Source organism: Bactrocera dorsalis, chromosome 2 (assembly GCF_023373825.1).
Source record: "Bactrocera dorsalis isolate Fly_Bdor chromosome 2, ASM2337382v1, whole genome shotgun sequence".
Taxonomy (NCBI): domain Eukaryota; kingdom Metazoa; phylum Arthropoda; class Insecta; order Diptera; family Tephritidae; genus Bactrocera; species Bactrocera dorsalis.
Window position 1 is genome coordinate 36,923,827 of NC_064304.1, and position 16,298 is coordinate 36,940,124.

At 34.2% G+C, this 16,298-nt stretch overlaps 1 protein-coding gene across 3 annotated transcripts in view; it reads left to right on the forward strand.

Moving 5' to 3' along the window:
* The first annotated feature begins 2,797 nt into the window (after positions 1-2,797).
* LOC105226361 (protein pellino) overlaps positions 2,798-16,298 on the forward strand; it is a 98,376-nt gene continuing 84,875 nt past the window's right edge. Inside the window, exons 1-2 of one of the 3 annotated variants that reach the window (XM_011205210.4) lie at positions 2,798-3,214; positions 4,140-4,335. In XM_011205210.4, the coding sequence (XP_011203512.1) occupies positions 4,325-4,335 (11 nt within the window). In that variant the 5' untranslated portion in view covers positions 2,798-3,214; positions 4,140-4,324. Of the gene's footprint in view, positions 3,456-4,139; positions 4,336-16,298 lie in introns of all 3 variants that reach the window. The other 2 variants (XM_011205211.4, XM_049447248.1) reach the window with 2 other exon arrangements.

Genomic DNA, 16,298 nt, shown 5'->3' on the forward strand with positions numbered 1-16,298 from the left:
GATAAAAATAAAAAATGTTTCCTCATTTTCTCAACAAAATATTGAAATCAATGAAATGAAACTTAAATTGAAAATGAATACACCTCGCTCCTCTTAGTCTTGCTACATTCGAGATGCTATGTTCGAGTTGTCCGAAAGTGTTGTTGCTGCTGATAGGGAGCGCCGGTGTTTGACGCCGAAGGTACTTTGGTCTAAGTGTGTGTATGTGTGTGTGTGTGTGTGTGGGGTAATGGGTCTGCTCTCTTTCTGTCTTTTGGCATTTTTATGACCCTCTCATGGTTTAATTGCTTCATATTTTTTTAAAACGTTTGTCAGTTCTAATTTTCAACAAACATTCGAATATGTTTCGAATATGCTTTTGACGGATGAATGGTGCGTTTGATGCAGATGATAAATAAAAATAAACATAAAAGGAGCAAGAACTTCAAATTTAATTAAAAGTGTAACCGAAGACATTCCATATAAAAATCGTGAATCCGAAAAGAAGCTTTGTTGAGGAATAAGGAGAGGATTTCTAGAGAATTAAAAAAGAAATCAGCTGAGAATCAGAAACTGTGCAATAAAAAATCCAAGACCTAAACTAGCCATATCAGTCGAACTCCATTAGAAAAGAGAAGTCGCAACCCATGTGGTCTCGAGAATTCTATCAGAAAGTACATTGAGCAGTCGAATTCCGTTAGAAAACATAAGTTGAAATACACGTGATCTCGAAACGCTTGAAGTTCTATTCGAAAGTAGACAAATTCTTGAAATTTCTTTTAAAAAGAAGGATTCAAGCGTCAAGGCCAGTCGAAAGTGAGCAAAGGCCTGTGAACTCACATCCAAAATATATTTGAATTGGGAGGATTATGAGGAACCCGAGGAATTCCAGCTCCCAACCGAAAAATACAGCAATTGAAAAGACCTTGCTTGATAATAAACAAAGTTTGAGATTTTCTCATCGTTTAGAAATTGGAACAGCAGATCTAATCTTTCTAGGTGCAATCTTAAAACATCGGAATCGTATCTATAGTTAATGGATTGAAGTTCGCTTACTCAGTATTGAATTTGTAGGACAGTTTTGGTGTTATATTTGATATTAGGGTCCTGAGATACGTTGACAAGCAAGGTTTTTGTAAAAAGTTCAGGCTTTTTGGTGCGAGTCTAGCATTGACACACTTTATACCCAAAACATTAACCAAAATGTACCGAGTCGATCGATAGGAAATATTGTGATCCTCTGATTGATATCTTTCTGATGCCAATACGACGATTTTCAAGCACTGTTTCCTTAATATTTTCACGATTTAAATTTCGCACAAATATTATAAAACCAATACCAATTTTTGGAAAAAGATTTTTATCGATTCATGTCTGCGCATGTTAAACGGACAAGTCCGCGTCAAAGCTGATCAGAAGGCATGATCTTTGACCCTGATCCGTTTTCACGACAGTCGGGTCTAAGTAAGCGGAACGGTTCCGCATTTTTTATATAGTCGAGGACTGTCAACTCGGCAGAATTCTACCACTACAACAACAAAAAAATATCTTTGATCCAGATCTCTCACTTCTTGGTTGCGGGTCAGTTAAGTATACATATGTATCTTCGAAAGCATTTATTTTGTCCCTTAAGAATATTCCATAAATCCCCACAGCTTTTGTTAACCATAAAATTTATACTCCATTAATGAGGTCCGATTTGATTAGCGCTCATTTGAAATTGTTCAAAAATGTCAAGTTATTCTATCAGTTGAGGCCAGGGACCCTAAATGCACAGCAACTGACCATCTGTTATTTCAAATATATACTTTTTTTATTTAAGATACTAGAATTCCAACCTCAAAAGTTCGAAGACTTTATATGACCTGCTACAACTTGAGGCACATAGAGTGTTTATATTTGCATAATTTTCAAAATACCCCTTGCAGCTCTTCTCTGAAGTATTTTCATAAGACACACATACGTACACATAAATATATGCATATATGTATGTATGTATATCTGTATGTTTGTTTATTAACAGTTTGCATGCGCGCACTTTTTGTTTACAAATCCTTGCTTTTATTGCATATCTGCACACCTAAAAAGCACCGAAAATCAATTCCGACTATAAGATGTTTATCAAAATAATCCAATGACTCAAAGCTTCCTCGAATTAAGTACGAAAACAAATGCATATGTACATTTGTATGCATATCGCTTGCATATACAAACATGTGAAGCTACAAATCTACACTTAAATACACAAACACATACATATATATACTTCTGTGTATAAACACATTCGCGTGTGTATAATAAATCAATTAATTGCATAAACAAACTGAATTGCAGCAATATACATTTATTCTGCAGCACATTTTCAATTTCTTGCGTAAATAAAACGAACAAAGTGATAACAGCGGAAATGTAATGTATAATTGAAGAGTTTTTAGCGACCTCTGTAGGAAGTATTTTGTAATTATTCAAATAGAGAACGTAAAAACTCGCAGAGAATGTTTATCATAAGAAAAAAATAATAGGAATATTTAAAAGTAATGTTATTGTAAGTTAATCTAGGCTGTTTTATCACGAGCTAACTGGTTATTAGTTCTATATTTCTGTTTGAATTGGGTGTACAAATTTTAATTTTTATTTATTTAAAAAAAGCCTCTTCAGAGTTGCTCAGAGAAAGAATATCAACCGTGAAGTTTTTGTGCAGTGAACACTGCCATAGCGTAATTGTCAAGCGGCGGCACAAGACGTATGGTGAAAACTTATCCAGTTGACAGTTCAACACACAAAGCAACAACAAAAAGTTTATGTGGTGAAGTTACCATCAGTCTTTAATTTTCTTCGGAGTTGTGTTAACGTGTTTTAGAAATTACTGCGTTAAAATAAAATAAAAATATAAAATTTATTCATATGAAGTTCTCTTCAATTAAAACACAAACTTTAGAATAAATATTTCATTATAACATTTATATAAACGAACACGAATGTGGATTACACGCCGCAAAGGAAGAGTTGGAAATAAGTTTGCAATTCGAATTCTACATATTCCTGTGAAAAGAATTCAAAACGCAGAAAAATCGAAGCAAACAGCAAGAAAGCAGCTTTAAAACGCAGTGCAAACTAATTCGGAAATGAAGTGAAAATAAAAAGAAGCGAAGCAAATAAATAGTGTGAAACAGCAAAATAGAAGCTGTTGAAGTAGAAAAGAAAAAGTGCATTCGCTATCTCATTGCAGTTTTGTGTGAGTTTTCCTGCATATAAATGCATATATTCATATATTATTGTTGTTGCATACCAGCATTAACTGAAGGTTTGGTGCAATTAAATTAGAATTTTCCGGTCGTGTTGACAGTGAAAATTTTTAAAAACATTTAATGCATAAGTAGCAGGAAAAGTTTTTAATTTAAACAAACGCATCAAGTTTTTTTTTTACTGAAAGAAAGAAATCGGTGTAGGCTTAAGAGTGCTAATTAAATTTAAAGGTAAAGAAAACGGTACAGGTATATACAGAAGTAGGCACGAAAATACAGTACAACAGAATAACGCAATGCAATGCAAATAAATTCTAAAGAAGGAAAATATATCTACAAAAGCATTATAAGTGTTCGCAAGTGGGGGTTGTACAGAATAACAACCGAGGAAGGACAATAAAACACAAACGCTGGTGGAAACATTTTTGTCTGCTACTGTGCTGACTCCCGCAAATGCTGGTGTCGACGGTGGTGGAGGTGTTTTGTGGTGGTAGATTGGAATGGCGGCATGAAATGAAGGCGGCGTTGACTGCGGCATTGTTGTTAATAATATGGGTGGTGGTATTGGCTACAATGAGCTGTTTGCAAAGTGTTTAAACGAAATAAAAACATTTATCCGCATAAAGATAAATATATTTTGTTAATAAGTTTAGTTAAAAAGTACATATATATAGAGATTCAGGGCTTGTTCCTTCTATTTATGTATAATTAAAATTTAGTTAGTTTTTGGAAATTTCTCATTAATTTGTTTTGTTCAATAGTTTCTGAAGTTGAGGTCGCCACCAATCTTCATAGGCAAAAGCAAACTATTTAGGCTGATTGTGTTTTTATTAAATTTTATTTAACTTTTTTATGTTAAGCCCAAAAAGCTTCCGACGCGTGTAAAATTTATAAATTTTTTTTATGGATTTATAGGCTACATTGCACACCGTCCGTTCAGTGATTTTCATTATCTACGTAGTTAATTGCAGTAATTTCGTGCTTATTAAAAATAATTCAAAATTAATTTCCGGCGCATTAAAATATTTTCAAAGCTGGATTATAATAAATCCGACGATATTGGATCTCTACAGGAAAATAATTCTGGAGTGACCAACAAAATGGTGAAACGGTAAGTTTTGATTAAAAATATATTTATAAATAAAATAGAAAATGAATTACTCTTAATAAGGCACGTTGTATATTGCCGTACGTGCTAAAGTGTGACACTGCAATCAATCAAATGAGCGTTATTACTTAGAATTAATTTGCTGTGATGTTTAGCATATACTACAGGAAATTGAAAACTATTTATTATTGTCTATTCACAATTAATCACCATAACATCGTTGTGCTAAACAAGTCCTGCCTCTCTATCTGTATACTTAGCTAAATTAAAGAATTATGCTTTAATACGATTAACTCAATTATATTGCAGTTCAATCACAGCATTATTGCAGGTACCTATGTCAATTTTTGTATAAAAACATTTGTTATTGACACATTTACAAAATATTCATACATTTTTACATTTATTTAGGTTTGTCAAGTCAATTTGAAACTTCTTTGAATGTTGATTTCGTTTAAATTTACAAAACACGCTTAACTTTCTTATCGCTCGAACGATATGAAATGATGTGCAATGCTAGGCTAATTGAGTGCCTGGATTTGATCATTATTCGTGCCATTGTCCGATTGTGTCAGCAGCTGGGGTCTATGTGCGATTTGCGATACTACGTCTTTAATTTATGCATTATTTGCGCATATACGAAGTTACTGTGCACTTGAGTTTTATTGTGAAATGTTAAGAAAATAATAATAAATAATCATAAAGAATTGAGAGAGTCGCAATATAATTGTTTAAACTTGCAATTCTGCAAAAGTAATATTTGTTATGCAGTTAAGTGTATAAATTTTTTTTTTGATAATTATTTTTGTAAGCATGAAATTGGCGAGTCACTGTCATTAGACGCTTGAATATGAAGAATAATTGGCTTGACTTTGAAGCGCATATTGGTAGCTAGAGAATGAAATTTTTTGAACTCTTGGAGTAATGGTCGATAGCTAATAAAGCACAAGAGGCAAAATTCCTAGTATATAAATTTTGTGTTAAAAATTTAATTTCCAGTATTTAATACTAGTTTCGGGATTACAAAATAGATTTTCTATTTTTAATTAGGATTAAAAATTAAATTTTCAATTTCAAACATCTTGGATTTGCAAAACAATTTATATTTTAATTAAATAATAAAAATTTAAGATTGAACATTTTATTTTTAATCCCAAACCTACAGATTTAAAAGTTGAGAATATATTTATTAATTTAAAAATTGCAGTAACAAATAAAAAAATATTGTATTTTTCAAATTAAAACATGGAATGAAAAAGTATCAAAAGTAAGGAATTAACTGAAACAGTATAATTAAATGCAATTAAATATAAATAAGACAATAATAATAAATATGAGCTAAATTGTTTTAATATTTTTAAATTATAACCAAAATGGTAGTATAAAGCAACGCTGTGAAAAATTTAGTTTTTTAGTTCCTAAAACAATAATTTTTTTCAGTTTGGGATTATTTTTTTTTAATTGTTTTTCTCAATTTGTTATTTGAGTTAAAAAATTAAAAATAATCCGATTTTTGGGATCATATTTTTCATGCCGGTATTTGGACGTAAATTTTTTAATCAGGTATTAGAATAATAATTTTAAAATATAGAAATAAAAATTAATAATAATAGAAAAAAATATTAATTAAAAATTATTATTTTTAAAATAAATTAAAATTTAAAAATAATTTTTAATATGAAAAATAGTTTTTTTTTAAATAGTTGTATATAAAAAAATTAAATAATGTGTTGATTAAATGATTATTTTTAATAATATTATTGGCAACATTTGTCACAGTCCTAAATTTTTCTTGCAATTGTATATGATTTTTTAAATTTAGTTTCAAAACGTGTAACAATTTCTACTTAACGAAACTACATTTACTTCTTCCACTAACGAATTTCATTTTAATAATCCTACTAAAGACTAAAAGGCAACCATTCGAAAGCATAATTCCTCTTGAAATCCATCAGGTCCATTTGTTACCATCTCTTTTGGAACATTTGGAATATGTAAGTTTGTTTTACATGCAGTGCGTTTGCGGAAATTAACGCATGCGCTGCTGCGCCACAATTGCAGTACAATTCAACTTAAACTCAAATGCGATTACATACAAATTAATGTATATGCAGCTACATACATACACATGCAAACAAAAATACGCAATATGTATGTGTGCATAAGTATACATATGTATCATAAAAATACATTTTGTGCATATCAGGGTGATCCTAAAACTGACACACAAAAACAAATAACTCCTTCGCGGTCTACGATTTTCATGAATGAAACCGAGATATCAATTTGAAATCACTTCTTCATACAATTTTAGTATTTTTTTTCTACCACATGGTGTCTCAAACTCTATTTAAGCCGGCGTTTGCCCTAACGGCACCCACTCGCAATAAAAATCTAAATTTATGTGTTTACTATGTCTGTAATTATAATATAAAAGTATATATCGTGTATTTTCTACTTGTATTTAAAGACCACCCTACCCAATACACTCAGCAATGCCACCGAGAACTCGAAAATGTAGATTTGTAAGCAGCTGCTAATGTATTTTTGTTCGTCCAGAAGGGGTACACTTTTTCTATGCTGCCTTCCTTGTTTTTGAATTTAAATTTACACACCGTGTATGCCTCAACAGAGCGCGGCATGCTGCAGTTGAGCAACCAAAAATGACGTCTAAAGTGTGTAAATGTTTTGCTCCAAAAGGTGGGATAAATATAGCGTACTCCTGCGTGCTGTTTTTGTTGTTTATTTTGTTTTCGTGGATTTGTTTTTTATTGCTTACTTTGTTGTTGTTTTTGTCTTTCTTTGTTGCAGCTGCTCGAACTTTTGGCTGGCGATGCTGACGCCGCTGCTGTTTACAAATTTCGGTGTTCTTTCTGTGGTTGATTGTGCTTGTTTTCCATTTTATTCCTCCTGAACCCGTACAAAGAGTCAATTGCCAATGCACTACATACACAATTGCACCTTACTCGATTTTTATTTTTGTTTAAAATGAATTTTTCTGTGTTCTTCTTCGAAAAAATTAAATTTATTTCTTTGTTGCTCCTTCGTGTATACACACACACTTACATATACTCACGTAGGCATCCAAACGCAGCTTGTTTTCATTTCATTCTGAAATTGTTGCATCTACATATGTATGTACTTGCTTCCCTCTCCTGCCAGCGGATTAAATTAGTGTCTGATCACCTTGTTCGCCACGAAAAACGCGTCTTTTAACCCGTTTTATTCATTCATCTGCGGTTCATGTACCATACATATGCACACGCATACATAGACACATACAACAACTGCATTTATACGCTTGTCTTTGACATATTCCATTGACGATTGCCCGCGTAAAGGCAATGAAATAATGAATTTAATGCTCATCGCATCCAATTGTTGCTTTTGTAATTGTAATTGTTATGTTTATGGCTCCTCCCAGTTGTGGCTGAGATTTTGATGTTTAATAATCGTTGGACATGCTGCATTTATATTTAAAAATATCAAGAAAATCATTCTTAATTAAAAACTATATAAACAGTAATCTATTTCGAGGTTCCCGTTAAATTTTCTGCTCACCGAAGTGTACTCTCGTTGTTTTTTCTGGATGAAATGACAGCTCGCAAATCTCTTCAGATTGCTCTTTGTCCCATATACGGAACTTTTTGCAGGTTTACATACTCATTGAGCCAGAAATAGACATGATTGCTGAACAAAGTTGGGCTCAAAAACTTTAGATCTTCTTGAAACATTTCAACAGCCCATAGAGCGGAAGGTCGAACGGCTTCAGTTCTTGCTCAATCTGTATTTTATACGCTTTCAATTTAAGATCGCGACGTAAAATGCGCCAAGTCAGTCCGAGTTGCTGCGGACGGCGCTAAATCGACTCTCCACGGTCTTCGTATACACTCTCAGCTACGACTGCTATATTTTCTTCGCTTCGTGATATATTCGTAATAAAGTTCAAAGATTTTTAAACGTTGTTCAGGGGTAAATATTTCCATGAGGGAATGACAACACTGAACAAAATTAACATGACAGCTGGACATGACCCACGTGTTATTTGTCAAAAAGGATATCACCCATTATAGCATATGATCAGCTATATGCTATAGTGATCCGATCGACTTGTCATGCTGATCATTTATTTAGTATATGCTCTCTAAAGATTTCTCAATTTTCTTCTGGATGTTACAAATAGTACAGCGTATACAAATAAGTGTTTGGAAATAGGTAGGGTCACTTTTGAATCCTGAGATGAACCATATTTAAGTCCACAGTTTTCTAGGGTTTAGAGTATGAAATACACACATATAAAAATACCTCATTCAACCGAATGCACTCAAATAACTTCCGGCAGATCGGCTAGGTTTTCCCCCCACAGGCGCTTCAACTGTAAAAATATGACTTGCTTATAAAGTAATAAAAAGATGAGTAACATAAGCTTCCAACGTCAACTTATTCGTAATGTAGCAACAAGATTAGAAAAAAATACCGACTTTTATCTACTTCCCTCGGAAATTCACATTACGCGCACTTCCTTCGGCTCAAAAGTCAACATTACGTTAGCACACTAACACTTTGCACTAATCCATAATTGTTTGTGGCAGCTGTCTGTCCATCTGACTGCCACTTTGGCTTACTTGTTAGGTGTCTTCGCTATTTCGACATCTCTTCATTCACACCTAACTGCGAAGACCCGCTAACTGCGCATCTTTCGTTGACCAACAACATTTGCTGCCCGCGTTACCGAGCAATTGCTATTTGCTTTGGTCGACTGTTGACCCGCGTCGTCAACGCTAACGCTGCCGTCGCTGCTGACTACCAAATCCACCCGAAATAGCGCTGCAACGCCAACAAACTCCCGAGCCTCACACACACGCGTACACGTGGAAGCTGGCTGCAAAAGTAATTGTTGTGACGGCAATGACCTGCGGTTAATCAAATCTCGGGCTTGGCGCGCACATTACTCGCAACAATCGCGTCCATCCCCAAGTGGCGCGGCGCGGCGCGGTGTGGTCGCGCATTTAATCTCATCTCCACCGCACACAACAAGACGGCAACAATAACGACAGCGGCCAGCCGATTGCTTTGTTGCGTCTCATTTGTGGCCTGTTGATTGGTAATTGAGTCTAGCACGAACGAAAGTTAGGCAGACTGCGCGACTGCAGCTCCAACTCGAGTAGCCGCGCAGCACGTAGCAATACCGCAGCAACAACGCTCATCTCGTAAGCTTCGTGTCGGTTCGTCAGTCCGTCTGTCCGCCTGCACACCTTGTTGCTGCGCCGTTGCACTTGTTTCCATTTTTCCTACTGCACGGACAATTATTGTTACGCTCCCGCTGTGTATATGTTTGTGTGTGTGAATGGCATGATTTGCACTCGTTTTCTGAAACAGTTTAATCTTTACACATTTTCGAGATGATTTGCTGATTAAATTGTTTGCTATAATCACATGCTCCACTCCCCACACCCCGGCACAGCGTTCCACTTTGGCCCACACGCTCGCTACACCGATCTCGTGGCTTGGCTTGGCTTGGCTTGGCTGGATTTGTAGGCTTTTGTGGTTTTGGCTTGGTTGTTTTTGTTTACTTGATAATTAGATTTGTATTACGTGCAGTCACACACACACACACCCATACTCACTCGCCTGCACTTCCAGCCGAATGTCTTGTGTTCGCTGGCGGGAGGTGTTGTTCAGTTCTGTTAGTTTATGATAACTGATTATTTTATTTGCGCCTGAAAGTTATAAATTCAAAGGGGAATCTACATTTGACTGTTTACTTTCCGCAAGCTTGACGGGGGACCACGGAGTATTCGCTGCTTGAAAAAACATTTTCTTTTATCCAAGAAAAGCCTTCAAACAACAAAATAAAAAACATTTTTAAACATTATACTTTGAAGTATTTGCGTTCTTTTTTGTGTATATTTGCAACAGAGAGCCAGAATTCAAAAGTACTCTAGTACAATAACAAAAATCGGTGAAGATAGCATTGCATTAGACAATAATTCATGGCAAATTTCGTGTTACCTAAAAAAGTTTGCCATGCCAGAGCTTGACTTGTTGACATAGTTTGTATGACAGCAATATTCTATAGTGTTCCGGTATCGGCGGCTCCAAGAAAGGAACATCTTGAAGAGAAATGGACGTGCGCAAAATTTCAGATCGATATACATACGAACAGGCGGGCAGTCAGATATGACTAAATCGATTCAGCTCGTTCTTCTAATCATTTATTACTATTTTATTTATATTTTTTATAGGATCTTTAAAGTTTTCTCTGGGTGTTACAAATTTCATGGCAAACTTTAGAGGTTACATGGTTTCACGGCTTAAATTGTTTTTTCTATTATCTTATTTAATCATATAACTAACATCTCTAATAGATTGTCCTAAATTTCCTGTTGATCTGAGTAATTGTTTTTGAAGATACAGCCCAGAGAGGTTCCGCCCACGAGATCAGCTATTATACAATATATTCTTCTTAATTGGCGTAGACACCGCTTACGCGATTATAGCCGAAGTTTTCATTGGGTATTTTTTTTTTACGTGGCGGGTCCCAAACCTAGCGCACAACCCTATGTAGGAGATCTCACTTTAGCTCGTCTTCAAACGGATGTTCTTAGGCCACCCAGAGGATACTTGGTTAAAAACCGGAAGTCGTGAGTTGCTTTAGCCATATGTAAAAGAATCGTTTCTGGCCCCTCCAAAGTGAATGGCGATCAGAGAACTTTCCTCACTTGTGCAAACTTCTACACATGACCCCATTATACAATATATAGTCACTAAAAACTTTAGACGCGTTTTTCTCGAAACTGTTTTTAAAGTCGGTTCTCAAAATTACTCACGGACTACTTAACGTATTGTCTGCGAGATATATTTTTCCTTCATCTAATACCTAGTACGGTTGTCGTGTCATAGCGGAACCGCAGGAAATTGTAAAGCTGATGAGCTAGCAAGGAAAGGTACCCTAGAACCGCTGTCGGTATAATGGGAGTGGGTTGGGGTGGGTTCCGTATCCTCTTGTATTCAACTATTAGATAGGCGGGAGTGGAAATTAAATTAAATAAATTTGTATTGGCTACTTAACGTTTTGCTAATTTATAAGTTCGAACACTGGAGTTCCACTTTTATATGGCTTCATGGAGGACTACATATAGAATATCCACGTGCGATGTTTCTAGATCAGCCATCTAACCTAACCTAATCTAATACCTAGTTTATGGTCTTAAGGGTTTTCCTCAGTGTGACCCTCCGAAAAGTCACTGATTTTCGCGACTTTTTTTTTAATGTTGAATATATCAAATCGGTCAGGTTTTTTTTTTATAAATAAATACATTCATGGCGAATAAAAAATTATTTTATTTATGTTCATTTATTGGGTGTATAATAGTTAAATAAATTGTTGAAATGACACATAAAAAAGGACTTGAACGATGTCCACGATTGCGGCAGCAATTTTGATCTAAAAAAATTTCAAAATATTTTAATCTGTAGAAAGTCGCTAGAAGCCTTTTTTTCAAAACTTTTTCGTAGAATAACATATGAAGATTTCAAAAAAAAACAACCATAGCGCGCGTAAGCAAATGACGTTAAAAATGTTCCGTTCCCACTACAGTCGAGTCTACGTAATCGGAACGGACCGCGGTACAAGATATCTTTGAGGGCGGAAATTGCCGCTGTAGCGACCGTGATAATTAGAATTTCGAATTCAAAATTTGACAGAATGTTTCTTACAGTGTATACCATCCGAAAAAATCGATTTTTCGAGAATTTCACACTGAGACAAACCCTTAATTAGAACACGTATTTTTCTTTCCTTTTTTTCCGAGTGACTGCCGGAAATGCCGTCGTAATGGCCGAGTTTTGAATATTTCTCATATAAAATTGCACATAAACCATGTATGTATGTTTGGAATAATAAAAAAAATTGAATAAAATATTTAATTTTTTATATGAAACAAAAAATATTGAATATGGGCCGTTTTTTGCTCGACGAAAGGCATGTGGCATGTAACCTCGTAATATATGTACATGTGTATAAAAATTGGTTTCCAGATAACTGCTAAGTCAGATCATTGAACAAAAATCAAAATAAAAAATCGGTGTTAATTTAATATATTATATATAAAATAAAATTCTTTAAAACTCTTAATTAACGGTCAATTAAGCATTCTGACATGACAAGCACATAAAATTAGGACTCTATTATTTATAAAAACCCATTAATTAATCATAATTTTTGTATCGCATTAAGCCAGATGCCAATAAAATTTATATGCCAACAAATGTTGCCTACATTTGAGCGCCATGGAATTAAGTGCTTTAAAGCATTGACATATTAATACAAAATTTGGAATGAAATGTTGGGTCCTACCGAGGAATATTTCGAAGTAGAATTTTCAAATTTGTAATTACTAATTTGTATAAATTAATTTCAAAACTTCGTAATTCTCTCTCGCAATACTTTTCATAAGACTTCTCGACTTTAAATCTGAAAATTGTATTATTATAATTATACTGAGAATTTTATGTTGGAGAGCAATCAAAAAGGACCTAATGACTCGTATTTTACAATAAATTCTATGTGTTACAGATTTCAAAACAAATGTTGCCCACATTTCGGCGCTATGAAATAAGCGTTGACTGATTAAAATCAAAAAGTTTTCTTAAAGCTAACCCCTACTTACAAGCCAGAATAAAACTCGTTATACTCTCGATATACACAAGTGGTTATAACCCTTTAATATATACGAGTTCTAATACAAAACTTAAACAAAAATTAAAATAAAAAAAAAAAAATAGTTGTTGAAAACCGCAAATGGTCATTATTTTTATCTAACAATTCAAAACCTTAATAATAATAACCTATATTATCTACTTGATATATTATTATATTATATGGTATATACAATAAATTCATATTTCTGATAAACATGAAAAGTTATAGGGTCTCGGTTTTTCAAAACAATATAACCATATCTAATTTTGATTATTTTCTAAAAATGAAACCGTAAATATCTGCATACAACCTTTATATATTTACAACTTGTTTTTGTGTATACATTTATAGCCAGATTACTTATCTAGCAGATTTTATATTTTTCTCGAAAACAAAACAAATTGTTTTTTTTTTTTTGTGAATTGCACTCCTTATAGCGTTGTTCCCGCCCTCCGCGTTAGAATTAGCGCTAAAAGCGGTCTATCAACTGGGTCAATGCACTGCTCTATCTTTTAAATATGTATGCTGGCAATTCTACTTCGAAGTCACGTACAAACACACACAGATAGACAGATTCGATAACGAGTGCTCTTAACCTCTGCCGGCGTTGTAGGTACATAAGCACTGCTGAACACCGACTCGATGCTGACAAAAGTGCCAGGATAACAAAGGTATCCCTTGCATAAAGACATACAAACATAAATATACATAATATATGTAAATGTATATACATACATATATACGTATTTTTATATAGATCTATGTACTTGCTCGCTAAACTAAACTAATCAATGAAACAATCGTCGAAAACATGCATTTTCTTTATTGAACGCCAAACTCACCGCAAAGCCCCTCCTCTGCGCACTTCCATGTTTTGTTTTGTGTTTGACAGTTTGACTGTCGTGTGTCGTTCGTTTTTCCTTCTTTCTTCCTTCTTTGTTGTAATTGCCGAAATTTATTTTGGAGTTCGGTGAGATGCGTCAGACAGCGGGCCACGGCTGTTCAACTCTCCAGCAAATCCCAAGCAATTTACACTTGAGCCAAGGCGGTGATTTCGTTTGAATGCTTTGTTTTTTCGGCTTACGGTTTTATTAGTGTAATTTGTGACTGAAGTTTTTCTTTTATTACTGTTGTTATTGTTGTTTTGTATAGTGAACGCGCGCGTTGACCTGAGCAAGAGTTTCTTTGCTCTAAAAGTTTCGTTGAAGATAATAGAAAATAAACACTTGCTTATTGTTGTACCCAAAATATATGGGGTATAGAAAGTCGCCACGTAGTTTGTAACATGCCGAAGAAATGTCGGAGACTCTATAGATCATATGCAAACTAGTCCCTCAGTTTTTGAGATATCGATCTGAAATTTTTCATACCTCCATTTCATTCCAAGAAGTTTCGAAATTGTCGAAATCGACGGTACTGGACTACTATAGCATATAGTCGCCATACAAACTGAAAAATCAAAATCAAGTTCTTCAATAGGATTCCTATTTATGTGATATGAGTTTCCTGATATCTTCAGGAATTTTGGCGTGAATTATTATCCAACCTAAAAAAATATTTTATATGGCAAGATATCTTTACGAAATTGAGCATGAACAATTATCCAACACCCTGCTACAATTTTTGAAAAAATCATTCAGATCGGACAACTATATCATATAGCTGCCATACTATACACACGAATCCGAAAAACTCAATATTACGACAAAATTACATGAACTTAATCTGCTACAATTTCTGACAGATCGGACAACTATATCATATAGCTGCCATACAAACAGACCGATCAAAAACGAATTCTTGTATGGAAAACTTTTTTACAAGACAAAATATCTTCACGAAATTAAGCATGAACAATTGTCCAAGACCCTACTACAATTTCTGAAAAAAATTATTCAGATCGGACAACTATATCATATAGCTGCCATACAAATTGACCGATTAAAAACAAATTCTTGTAGGTAAAACTTTTGTATATGACAAGATATCTTCACGAAATTGAGCATGAACAATTATCCAACACCCTGCTACAATTTTTGAAAAAATCATTCAGATCGGACAACTATATCATATAGCTGCCATACAAACTGACCGATCAAAAACGAATTCTTGTATGGAAAAATTTTTTTAAGACAAAATATCTTCACGGAATTTAGTGAGAATTCTTGTTCAAGATAACGGTACAATCTCCGAATATATTGTTCAGATCGAACCACTATAGCATATAGTTGACATACAAACTGACCGATCAAAATTAAGTTCCGTGTATGGAAACTTTTATTAGTGAAGGGTATTACAGAATTATCGTCGTTTTTTAATATTTTGTGTTTTGCAATAAAATAAAAATAATTATTGTTTAAGTAAACAGTAAAGTAAAAAATATTGAAATTAGTTACCATCGTTCCACTAAAAATTTAATAAAAAATTTAAAGCGCTTTAAAAAGTTTAGCATGCGCTTTTATATACATACATACTTACATATGTATATAAGCAAACATCCACACACACTCACACCGGTACTATCCATTCATGCTTATCCAGCAGCTGCAACAAGCCCTCTGCATTGTGGCACTTTCAATATTGAAGTTGTCTGTGTGTTTTGTTGCTTTTCCATCTATCTGTTGGTTATTGCTGTTGTTTTTACTGGCGTTGTTTTTGCCTTTAGTGCCATTTGCTGCTTGGCTTTCATAGTTTTATTGCTATGTTGTTGCAGAAATAAATCGATGCTGCTGACCTAAATATGAGTCAGCGATAATAGAAGCAGCAAGTGCTGCCAAATACTTACAAATGCAAGCGGTCAGACATACATATATATAAAAAATATATTAACTTGCACATAAAGGGTGCTTTTTTATGCATATATTGAAAATTATGTTGCTATTGTGCTTGCAAAAAATTAAAATTTTTTTTGCTCTCCGCCAGCCATGGCTTGGTCGCAATCTCAACGAGCTGAAGTCTAGTAGCGCCGCTGTGCCATCGGAGTGAACGTAAAATACTCTGAATGAAAATGCGATTCAAAGGAATGTATTTAATGCTACCCTCCACTTGACAGTCCACATTTCTCTCTCAGCCGCCAATCATCCGTAAAATATGAGGTAGCATTGGGTTAGGTTATAGAAGGTATCTAAGCATGTTTCTTTAACTGTGATATCATCGGCATCTACATAGGCTAGCATCGGCAATAACACTGTTAACACCATCGACCAAATTGCGATGACTATATATAGAAAGTGTTTAAATTGGGTTGTGATAAACTCGACGA